The sequence below is a fragment of the Puntigrus tetrazona genome, chromosome 13 (genome assembly GCF_018831695.1).
Source record: "Puntigrus tetrazona isolate hp1 chromosome 13, ASM1883169v1, whole genome shotgun sequence".
Classification (NCBI taxonomy): Eukaryota; Metazoa; Chordata; class Actinopteri; order Cypriniformes; family Cyprinidae; genus Puntigrus; species Puntigrus tetrazona.
The window spans coordinates 13,121,979-13,133,095 of NC_056711.1; the positions used below are offsets into that span (position 1 = coordinate 13,121,979).

The 11,117-nt window shown below is 36.6% G+C and overlaps 1 protein-coding gene across 2 annotated transcripts in view; it reads right to left on the reverse strand.

The window, feature by feature from the left end:
* kif16bb (kinesin family member 16Bb) overlaps positions 1-7,734 on the reverse strand; it is a 32,022-nt gene extending 24,288 nt beyond the window's left edge. Inside the window, exons 1-11 of one of the 2 annotated variants that reach the window (XM_043255043.1) lie at positions 7,470-7,734; positions 7,012-7,081; positions 6,716-6,832; positions 6,361-6,477; positions 5,253-5,350; positions 3,093-3,202; positions 2,808-2,950; positions 1,871-2,039; positions 1,639-1,761; positions 1,120-1,295; positions 325-390 (exon numbers count right to left, since the gene is read on the reverse strand). In XM_043255043.1, coding sequence (XP_043110978.1) covers positions 325-390; positions 1,120-1,295; positions 1,639-1,761; positions 1,871-2,039; positions 2,808-2,950; positions 3,093-3,202; positions 5,253-5,350; positions 6,361-6,477; positions 6,716-6,832; positions 7,012-7,081; positions 7,470-7,516 — 1,236 coding nt within the window. In that variant the 5' untranslated portion in view covers positions 7,517-7,734. The remainder of the gene's footprint in view (positions 1-324; positions 391-1,119; positions 1,296-1,638; positions 1,762-1,870; positions 2,040-2,807; positions 2,951-3,092; positions 3,203-5,252; positions 5,351-6,360; positions 6,478-6,715; positions 6,833-7,011; positions 7,082-7,469) is intronic. The other variant, XM_043255044.1, reaches the window with a different exon arrangement.
* Positions 7,735-11,117: the final 3,383 nt, after the last annotated feature.

Sequence of the window (11,117 nt, forward strand, 5' to 3'; positions counted from 1 at the left end):
GTTAAAATCTTTTATCACAAAAATGGGACAGAAAACTGCATTTTGAGCTCTGAAATAAATACAGCATTCTAAAATCCCAGTGGTAGGTCATGCATATTTACATCCAAACCTAAGAGCAGCATAATATTAAATTAAAAAAAAACAACAGTGCTGCTGCTGACCTCCTCTAACACAAAGGCTTTAATTATCCCCTTAAATCAGCATGCATTATACTTAAACAACCATGAGATGTGAGCAAATCAATGCTCGGTTTTACCCATCTTTTAATCATCAGAAGATCCGCTCAAGTACCCTGGGGATGTGCAGAGAAATTGAGACACTTACTCTGGCTTCATCCTGATGAAGCCTCTCCTCCACACTCGACCCTGAAGGCTGTTCAAACGACACCATCTGAAAGGAGAAGGAATGAAGAATTTATGTCATGAGAAACAAAACAAAGTACAAAACTAGGTACTTCTGTGTATACGCCTGTATTAGGACATACTATGTCATGAAGTATCATTTTAATACTGAATAAAACATCTATGCACATTTCCAAACTATAAAAAGCTGTGGGCAATGTTAGTTTAAAAATCATGCATAGACTTCACAGTATGTCTGTCACAGTAAATATGTCATTTGGGTCATTTTGACATATTATCTTTGTGTTATGATTTGCCAATATTTAGTCATTAGTGAACTCCCCAAATCGCTGAAGATAAAGGAAAACTACTGTTCACCAATAAATGATAAAAACATTTTTTTGGAGCCGAAACATTTGTATCCTACTTGTGATATACGTAAAATAAAACAAAAAAAAAGCATTTCATGTGAGTGCTGATCATGGTCTTGTACTGAAATCTTGACAAATCTAAGCATAGTTTGTGCCATCATTGAAATTTGAGAAAAGAATTGTGATAATACTAGGGCCCTATTCATATTCTTATAAGAGAAATATGAGAAGCTGGAGACTCCATCTCCATCTCATTGCTGTCTAAGAGAAACAGAGATATTAAAGAGATCTCATTTGTGATTTTTCATTTCTACAAACTAATCCTGGCATACCATATAATACTGATAATATATAAATTGAAATTCAGCCTGTGATGTCTGAGGACGATGAAGTCAAATTTAAATCACCTGATTTCCTGCAGACAGCAGCGCTTTCAGGCGGGCAATCTCAGCTCGCAGCTCTCTGATAATCTTTACATTGCTGTCCTCATTCACAGTTGGCTTGTTTAAAATATTCTTGGCCCGGCTGGCATAACGAAGGGTGTTCAGAGTTTCGCTATAGTTTATGTCAGCAGGTGAGATGGCTGGAGTGACAAAAAAGATCAAGAAAAATGAATACTTAATTCGTAATAAGGCGGGAAATCTCCTTGAAACAGAATTTTAAAAAGTAGAACTAGCAGATCAAAGTATAAAGGCACAATGAGACAATCTTAAGACTTAATCTTAATGAAAAAAAAATTACATTTCAGTCTGCTGCTTTTTCATATGGCCTTTTAAGCAGCTTTACAGACCAATTTTTCCTTTAATTGTATGGAAAAAAAAACTCTGCTAAATACTTTATTTTCATGGAAGAAAATAATTATCCTGGATCTTTGAGGGTGAAATTTGAGGGTGCGTATAACAATGACAATGATACTTTTGACATACTAGCTATCATGATGGTTTTAGAGTTCCCGCCAAGACTGTCCTTTAGGAGCCAGGTAAGCACAGAGTCTCGATATGGAACAAAATTTTGCTTCTTTTTCATTCTACCCCCAACAGAGAGATCAGCTGTGACAACAACAAAACATAGAATATTCACTGAGCAAAGAAAGTTCATGTAATCTTAACCTACAGTAATCCACATCCTTCTGTAACTTTCTGAAGGTTGCTGGTTTACCTAAAGTTGAGATGACGATGCCCAGAGTAACCAGAGATCTATTAATGTTGGCTCCCTCCTTAAGTCGGATACCAGTAGCCCGTGTGGCATTAGCTCTTTCACTTCCTGCCAGGTCAACCAGATGCACCTTACTCACTGTCTCACTTGGTAACTCTGCATCAAACATGGCCTATAATGACATATTTTGGTAAACGATACAGTCGGATATTTCTCATTCCAAAATTCAAAGTGCAGAACCAAAATGCAATGAGCAAAAGAAACAGGCAAAAATGCTTTTGATTGAAACAAAAGCAAAGTAAGATTGGAAAAGCTTTAGGCTGCATGACAGCTTGATCGTGATCATGAATATATAAAATAGCTGGATTTACCAATTTATAACCAACCAACCTTAAAGAGTTTAAAATATTGGTCTCATAACGTGAAAAAACTGAGAAGACAGGCAGACCTTTGACAAAACAAAGAGTTATGTTTGGAGCAGCATACTATCATAATACTCTATTTTATTGTGATGCGATAAACTTCTCTTATTTGACTCATTTTTACTGTTCATGCAGTATTTCCAACTGTTAAAAGGTCTTTTATTAAGCTGCCTGCTGATTAACGTGTGCACTGACTATATACTGCTGAGCGCAGACAATTGTTTAATATAGTACACACTGTGCAAGGTAGTAATCTAGTATTCCATTCCAAACATCTACACACTAACTAGACTCAAAGGTCACTCCAGCTGTATTGTGCAATCTAACCCCTGCGCAATAAAATCACAAAGATATCCGTGTGTCATTACCCAGACATCCCTAACACACACAGAAACTGGAGAAAGTTAACTGGATAATACAAACAGGGAGACGATAACTTCAAGCTGCGATGGCTATCTTCACAAATGTACAAACAGAGAGGCAGATGGCATTCAGCGGAGGGTAAATGGACTCGCGACCTTGACGAAGCGAATGGTGAAGATGGCGTGAGATCGGCTGCTGACATGGTTCATGCCTGTGCTGGCAGTGGCACGCCTTCTGTTGCCTTCCTGCATCAATTGGCCAACCTCAGTATAGTTCTGCACATGGTGTCTGGAGAGGGCTGGACAACGTATATGTGCACAGACAAAAGAAATATAAACAACAGTTTTTAACGACGTTTCGGTAACGCTCTTTTAGTATTCAGTAACGTAACATTAAAACGAGCAAGCTGTCGATCATCATGATGTGAGGAGTCATTTTACCCTCCACATATGGTCCATCTTTAGGATGTTCCCTCACTCTTAGCTCGCAGTCTTGTGTCTCTGTGCTGGGAAGGAGGTCTCGAACCCGCTCATTGTAGATTTCAAAGTAGCTGGAAGCAGAAAGCATCAAAGACAAGAACAAAGCAGTGAAAGTTTGCTCTTGAATCATGATTTTATCTCAGAAAGGACAGAAGCTATCTACTATTTTGGGATATAATGGGGAAAAAAAGGTTTTCACCACACAAACTTCAACATTGACTCTCGTCTAATTAGGCTGGTTTTAAATAACGCACATTCTTTTGCTAAATACCACTGGTTTAGTTTATATTTTGGTTTAATAGCTTATTCGCTAGCTTATAAATTTGTCTTTGTTTTGACTAAATCATTTGTGAAGCAATTGCCTGGAAAACTCAAATCAATTACCATCCACTGTTTGAATATCATTGTGCGTAAATAAAATGATAGAAAACTCTGGTGTGATGGAACACGGCGACTCGACAAGAAATTAGATGCCACGCATTTTCCCTGAATCTGAGTGTGCGGCTGTATATCACAACAGAGCTTATTACAGCAATCGTGGGTAGGTGGAAGGGGGTGGGGGGGGTCTCGCCAGTCAGAAAAGAAATAAAATCCCACAAGACGATAAACCTATTTCGGGCTGTCTGCAGAAATGTGAATGTTTAAACAGGCTCCTGAAATGAAAGACAGATTGGTCCCTCTTCATCTCCTAATGAAGCTGGAGAGAGAGACAGCATCAGTTCGAGCTCAATACAAACTAACAGTGAACTAATTAAAACGTGACAGTCAGAAATCCTGAATGCCTCTTCTGCCAGAACTGTCCCTAGTGAATGAGCACTGTTTAAAGAAGGGAATCCATGCAGTTAAACTACATCTTGCAGGCATTTGCAAACCACATTCATATGCAAGACGAGTCATTTAGAAAGGTTATACGTTGAAGTGGACAAATCTCACTTTAGGCTATCGAACATCATTTTATTCGCAAGCCCTTTCCTTTTTTGTACTGCAGCAATTCTAATTGCAATAGCAATTGATTTAATACACAATAACTGTATTTTAAGACCCCATTTATACCAGAAGCAAGAAATTTCACTCGACAGCTTCCTTTATTACAATGGGCGCATTCACATTTAGTTTCTGTGCGGGCAAATAGCTTCCACCGAAACGTTTTACAACATGTAACACAATTAATATTATTTTTGTACAATATTGTTTCTTGTCGATACTGTTGTTAATCAAGGCCTCTGGTGAACTACATATCAGCATAAATTAAATTTTTGGACATTCATAGCTCCTTAAGAAAGCGTTTGACTTTTACTATTGTTCCCATAGAAAAATACTACAATAATATACTAGACAAACTATAATACAATCATCCATCAAGCACACATTAAAAAGTTACAGTATAAATATGACTATAAATATAATTTTATTGATATAAAATATTAGTATCATTTTAAATAAATGCTGCTGTTTAGATCTTTGAAATGAAAACAATCACGAATACGAATACTAAGCAGCAGAGTTGATAAAAAATAAGAAATGCTTCCAAAAATTCAATTTTAAAACAGAAAAGCATTTACTGCTTTTATTGTATTTTTAATCAAATAAATGGAGCCTTGTTGAGCATGTAAAAAAAAAAAAATTAAAAATAAACTTCTAAAAACTAGCGTATAACTGAACTGGAATAGCTGGGTCAACAGTATATCTCTGATGTCTAAAATAACATTTAATACGTCTAGTCACACCCCTGTTCTTACTGTCTGTCTTTCTCATCTAATCTATCACATGACTGTTATCGAGAAGCCATTATCATTTAGTTGGAAGCAGACGGAGGCTGTACACTGACCTTCCTGATCATCTGCTCGTAATTACACTCCTGCTATCTTACAATGCCCATAAGAAAAGACAAGCTGCCAGAACGAACGCCTAATTTACACACTACAATCTGTCTGTCCTTCTCCCTTGGATTTTGATGGGATCATCAGCCTACAATAAAGCATGGAGCAAATGATAGGAGCAGCCGTTGACAACCCGTGGTCATGTAGGTAGCTCGCTTGACATGTCTGAATTACTTATGTTACTCACTCCTCTGGCAGTCTACCTGCAGCACGGTTATGCTATTATCTAGACATTTCATACCTGACCTCCATGTGAAATGATGCCTTGTCTTTTTGTAACACTCCACTGATGTGGTGGAACAACCCCTCACAGATTCGTGGAATAAGTCCATAATCATCCTGAGAGAGGGAAAACAAAAAAATTGTGGTTAAATGTCGCCAGGTGATTAAAGGTAACCAGCAAAGATGTGACACTGTGCAATCAAAACGTGCTATAAAATAATCTGTACACTCTCTCTAACAGCTGGAATAGAAGAAAATTTTACAAAATACTTTTTCCACATAATCGTCTTATATAAAAACGTTGTCAAACGTTGCTGTTAATCGTGCATTAAAAAAAGTGTGCATACTGCGTATATTTCTTATGTATATATACATATAAACACATGCATGTATATAAGAATGTAAAAAAAAATTGTTAATGTATTAAATATATTTATATGTAGTATAAAATATAAGAATATAAATATATAAATGTACAGTATATTCATGTAAATATTATATATATATAAATACATACATATGTGTGTACATATATATATATATATATATATATAATAAATATTCACAGTACACACAGATATATATTATGTAAACAAAACTTTTTAGGTTTGATTAATCACGATTAATCGTTTGAATACAGAGCAGAATAGAGCATAGAATAACATTTTAGGACAAAGAATGATTTGCCATGGTGCTTTTGCCCTATCAGAAATCTGCTTCTCTCTCAAATATTTCTTCACTCTGCTCTTTTACCAGTACTTTGAATGAATCAGAACTCCATTAAAGTCTGCACATTATTTTTCCGTCTGATCTGCAAAAGAAGCTTTTAATTACTACCCAGGACAAAGACGGGATATCAGACAGAATAGAGTGATTATCATCAGGACAAATCTGAATGAGTTTCTCGGACGACAGACAGATACCACGTATAATTATGTGTTATTCATATTTTGCCCTTGTCACATTTTGTGATTACTCATGAGAAGCATGCAGTGAAATGGCAGATCAGCGATCACTGGGGCTGAGAAGCACTAGGTGCATCTTCTGAAGAGTAAGAGTGTTTTACTAGCTGTGATTGGAAGGTTTTGAAATCTGTGATGCAAACTGTAATGAGATGTGAACCTAACTGGGTATCCCATCATGGTGTAGGACTTTCCTGAGCCTGTCTGGCCATAAGCAAAGATGCAGGCATTGTAACCCTCAAAAGCAGCTTGCAGGACATCGGTGCCAAGATCTTCAAAAATCTAATAAAATAAAATACACCAAATGAGGTAAGCTTTTCAAAGCATGGAAAACAAACCAGCTAGCCCCTGTACAATTGCATATCAGGTAAATAAACCAATTAAGCAAACTGAGGCATATCAATAGTCAATAGTCCATGCTTCAACTTCAAATAGATAAACCTTAAAAAAACAACAACATAAGAACAGCTAGTTCTATGACCGCTGGAACACTTCTTTCAATATCCCAGGGCATATGTACCTGTTCCTGGGTCACAAAGTTCGGACTGGTGCTGTTCATTGAATCATAAGAGAAATCATAGGAAAAAGACTTTGTGGTCTCTCCATACGATTCTCCATTCATGCAGTGGTAGCTCTCCTACAATGCATAAACCACAACATCAAACTGAAAGGCAAGTATCTAAAAATATTTGACGTTTTAGATATAAATAAATAAAAAAAGGATGATTTTTGACCAAGCGCTGGTTCATTTTCTGACTTTGCAAGATACAGATGCACATAAACAAACATCTATTAAATATCAACTGAATGACACACTTTTATGTTGAGGACGGAGGTTTCATGACCATCCACTTGTATAATGACTTTGGCTGACAGGTCCTTCTCCCTGAGAGAGAAATGAAGAAAGACAATGAGAGAAACAGCTGGGGGGAAAAAATATCTACGATTACGCCTCTACAGACTTTGCATAACTATTTTACAATCAGTGAAAAAAATAAAATAATTATAACTGTGAAAACTGTTCTCCGGGGAAATAGATTCGTAAGAGACTGATTAACGAATACATTAATCTTTCTGCTGTATTGTCAAACGCGTTTAATCTGCATTTCGGCTCATAGTGATATTGTCATAATAATTACGTTATTTTGTGCCAAACTGCCAGTAAACCTTAAAGTAACAGACAGGTGTTTAAAATGCTATCTAATAAATAAAGTTGCCTAGGTAATTTATGCTACTAGAAGCTTGTTATGTCGATTTCGTGAAGCCGCACTAACCTTTGGCTCATCGGACGAACCCGCACCGCGACGCGCACAGACGCCATGGGTCATCGGTGACGGGACACTGCTTGTCTTTTAACGTTACGTCTGTAACATATCTATAACGTATGCACTTCCATAAACACCTGTACCGGTAACCTGCTTCAGTGCTCCGAAAAATGTTTTACCAACTCGTTTCTCTCCACTTCAACGAGTGTCTATCTACCAGAGATAAGAAAATAAACTCTTACGAGTTTCTGGCAAACTTGCGGCAAGCTCTAGGTGAAGGTTTATCTAATGAATATTAATCGCGCCGACGCTGTATGGTAACCAATGACTACGGACTTTTATGAATATTATTAACTATTATGGCGCTCAAAGTCCAGTAATTGGCTCGGGAATACTGTCAGGTTGTTTGAAAACCAATCAACGGCGCAGGATTGGCTCATGAATATTAAGAGACTTAACAGCTGGAGTGCATGGCGTGCAGTGTACAAAATAGTGAGAATAATTTGATGGCTATCAGTTTTCTTTAGGAAACTGTTTTGGTGATTCCGAAAATTCTGAAATTACATAATTTATAATCATTGCAGAATCACATGTGCTTTTTAGGCAACTTGTTTACCCGCCTGTACCAGAGCTAAAAACAGCTTTATCGCAGTGCTATCCTCCGAATGCACTATTTTGTTCAGAAAAGGGTCCCTTCATTAGTGTTACTTTTTATATACTTTATATGTTTATATTAAATGTCTTATATATTCTGAAATTTGTTTGTATTAGTTTTCAATAATGAACAATGATTGTTTTGGGTTTGTTTTTGTTTGTTTTTTTGTAGATTTCAACGCAGATATTTATGTCCTGTAGATGGCAGTCTTTCTCTGGTTATAAAAAGAAGGCACATATCGTGATCTGGCCTCTGATTCCTTACTGTTTATAATAATATCATAACATCTTTCATACAGCTCTGTAAAATGCACAACGATGGCTAAATCTAAAACAACTGGCCTGGTCTAACTTTATAAACTAACTCTTTTAGACAGTGCAAACTAAGTGACATTAAAAACATAAATACGTCAATAATGCAATACAATAAATAAATAAATAAAATAACACTAAAATGTAAATACCTCAATAATGCAATACAAAAAAGGAAAAAAAAAGCTAAATAACACTAATAGGTAAATGTTTCAATAATGCAATGCAAAAAAATAAATAAATAAAAAAAGCAAGTAAAGGACAACATATGACAAGTACAATTTCCTCTCTGCTGGTTATATACGTGACATCAGTGATACAGGCCTGTCTATTCTACTGTGACAGGAATTAAGCAACAATTTATCATTTCGCAGATATGAATCTTGCTAGTTATTAAGTTTACGCACTAATAATTTTTATCGTATTTTTGATGGCTGAAGAATCAATAAAAATTGCTTTTCTGAGGGCAGCTCTCCTGATGTTTTTTTAATCATTCCTGAATCTGTCTGTAGCAGAGATGTTGAGGAGCTGCAGTCAAGTAGATTGTGGTTTTGTAGTGTGTGTGTGTGTGTGTGTGATAGTGACGTGAATAAGCCTGCGAAGCATTGTATTTGCCCATGTCACAATGACAAAGGCCTTGTGGTTTGAGGGACAAGAACATGTTGGGGATGCTTTTTTCAACCATAGATCTTTCCTCGGGCGATTATTTTGTTCTACTTTCTTCTTCAATCACCACAAAAGCATAAAAGGGTAGGAAGTTGTCAGTCACTGATCGCATGGTGCACAGACTCTCCTTCTGCCGTAGTGTCAGACGAAGCAGTTTTTCCCACCACATCACACTCCTTCATATCTCGGCTGAAAGCGTTTCCTCACACCCACTCAAGAGAAGTTCCAGACCAGTCTGCTACATTAGCAAGGCATGACTTGTCATCGAAAACCCCTCAAGGAACAATGCCATCAAGTAAATTCACGGGGCACAGGATCGCATTAGTTGCTTGACATTTATCCCAAACATTCGTGAAAAGACGTGTTTTGGAGGCCTGTCTCATCACAAGGCTCGAGAACACATTCCTGATGGTCAGAGGTCCAGATCGAGGCCCTGAGAATAGTCACAGATTGGATCTGTTCTGGTTAGGTATGGGAAATGTTTGAACATTTCAAGCTGGGCTGACATAAAGTCTAGACTAAATAAGAAGTCTTTATAGTTGATAACTTGAGAGTTGAGACATTAAATCAGTGTCTGATTCTTATGACAAGGAAATTGTTCTCACGCAGAATTACATACGAAAATGTATGTGCAATATGGGTAATATTTTAGACATTTATTTAAGCAGAAGATTTTACTGACTAAATCAAATAAAGTTATCTATTTATAAACTGTACATATGGTGCCACCGATACTTCTATGAATCTATTATATCTAATAAGACGCAGCGTCTCGGCTTTATCGATGGAGGCCAAAAAATAGCAAACAATAAAAATATCTTAACCTTAATCATGGTACGTTGGGTTGGCAGAGGGGGTTTAGCTATTCCTTCTTTACTGTATGAAGCTGTGCCAGAACAAACAAGCTTTGTACCATCAACTCACTTACATCAAGAAACCTAAAGCGCCTCATATTTGTCTTCTTTCTTTTTTTGATCTTGTAGTTTTGATAGCGAGAGGCGAAGGCTACTATTCCATAAATTGAACGCAACGTTTCTTTCTCCAGCCTTATATACACTACCGCAATAATTGAACGTGGTGTGAATGTTAGCCAACTTAAATATTATTAAGAGAGCAGATGATTAAAGGAAAGTACTTGTTGGCTGGCAAATGTACAACCATCTGGATGCAATACTCTGATGAAAACATAGAAAACCTTCCTTGTGTTAAGAGAACGCTTCTGATTGTCCATTTTGTCCGTTACTCGCACTGTCACAACAGTATTGAAGGTCTTCGGCAGCCAGTAAGCAGACACTGAACATCACTTCCATTGTTTCCAGATACAGAGGACAACCGTAAGCATGTTGTAATGAGTAGAAAAAATTGCGGAAATTAAATACTGATTTGAATTATTTAAGAATTCCATCTGTAAATTATCCTGGCAATTTTGAATGAATTTACAGGGAGAAAAAAGGATGTGTGATGGTCCATTCTTGAACTCAACCTCCTGTCCTGTTGATTTAAACTACATTGTGCCATTTTAGATTAAATTAAAGCATAATAACTCTTTAAGTGAGTAAAACAGTGTAAAACACTGTTTCTGAAAGCCTTGTCATAAAAGCATAGATCTGTATGGCAGGCAAGTCTATATTGCTGATAATCATCCAAGCAAAGACAATTATTTCAGCATCAGTAAACGCCGTATCACAGAACAAAGACACAGACAGAATGAAATCCATCACAATACACTGTAGAAACAAATAATAAGACAGCATAAGGAATCCATTTATTTTAGCTCTGACAGGCCAGAGGTTTATAGCTCAAAAAAATGTGTATAATGTTTTACAGAATTAGTTTTATGATTAAATCGGAATTGAAAGCTGGTAAAGGTCTGGATGGTAGATTTATTTGACAGAAATAAAACAATCAGCTGATCAAGCAGCTCACACACTCTCTCTCTCGGTCTAGTAATGTATTTCTTTATGACGTTAACTTTTATTTAAACGATATGTTTGTTGATTTGGGCATGCCAGAAGACACGTGACA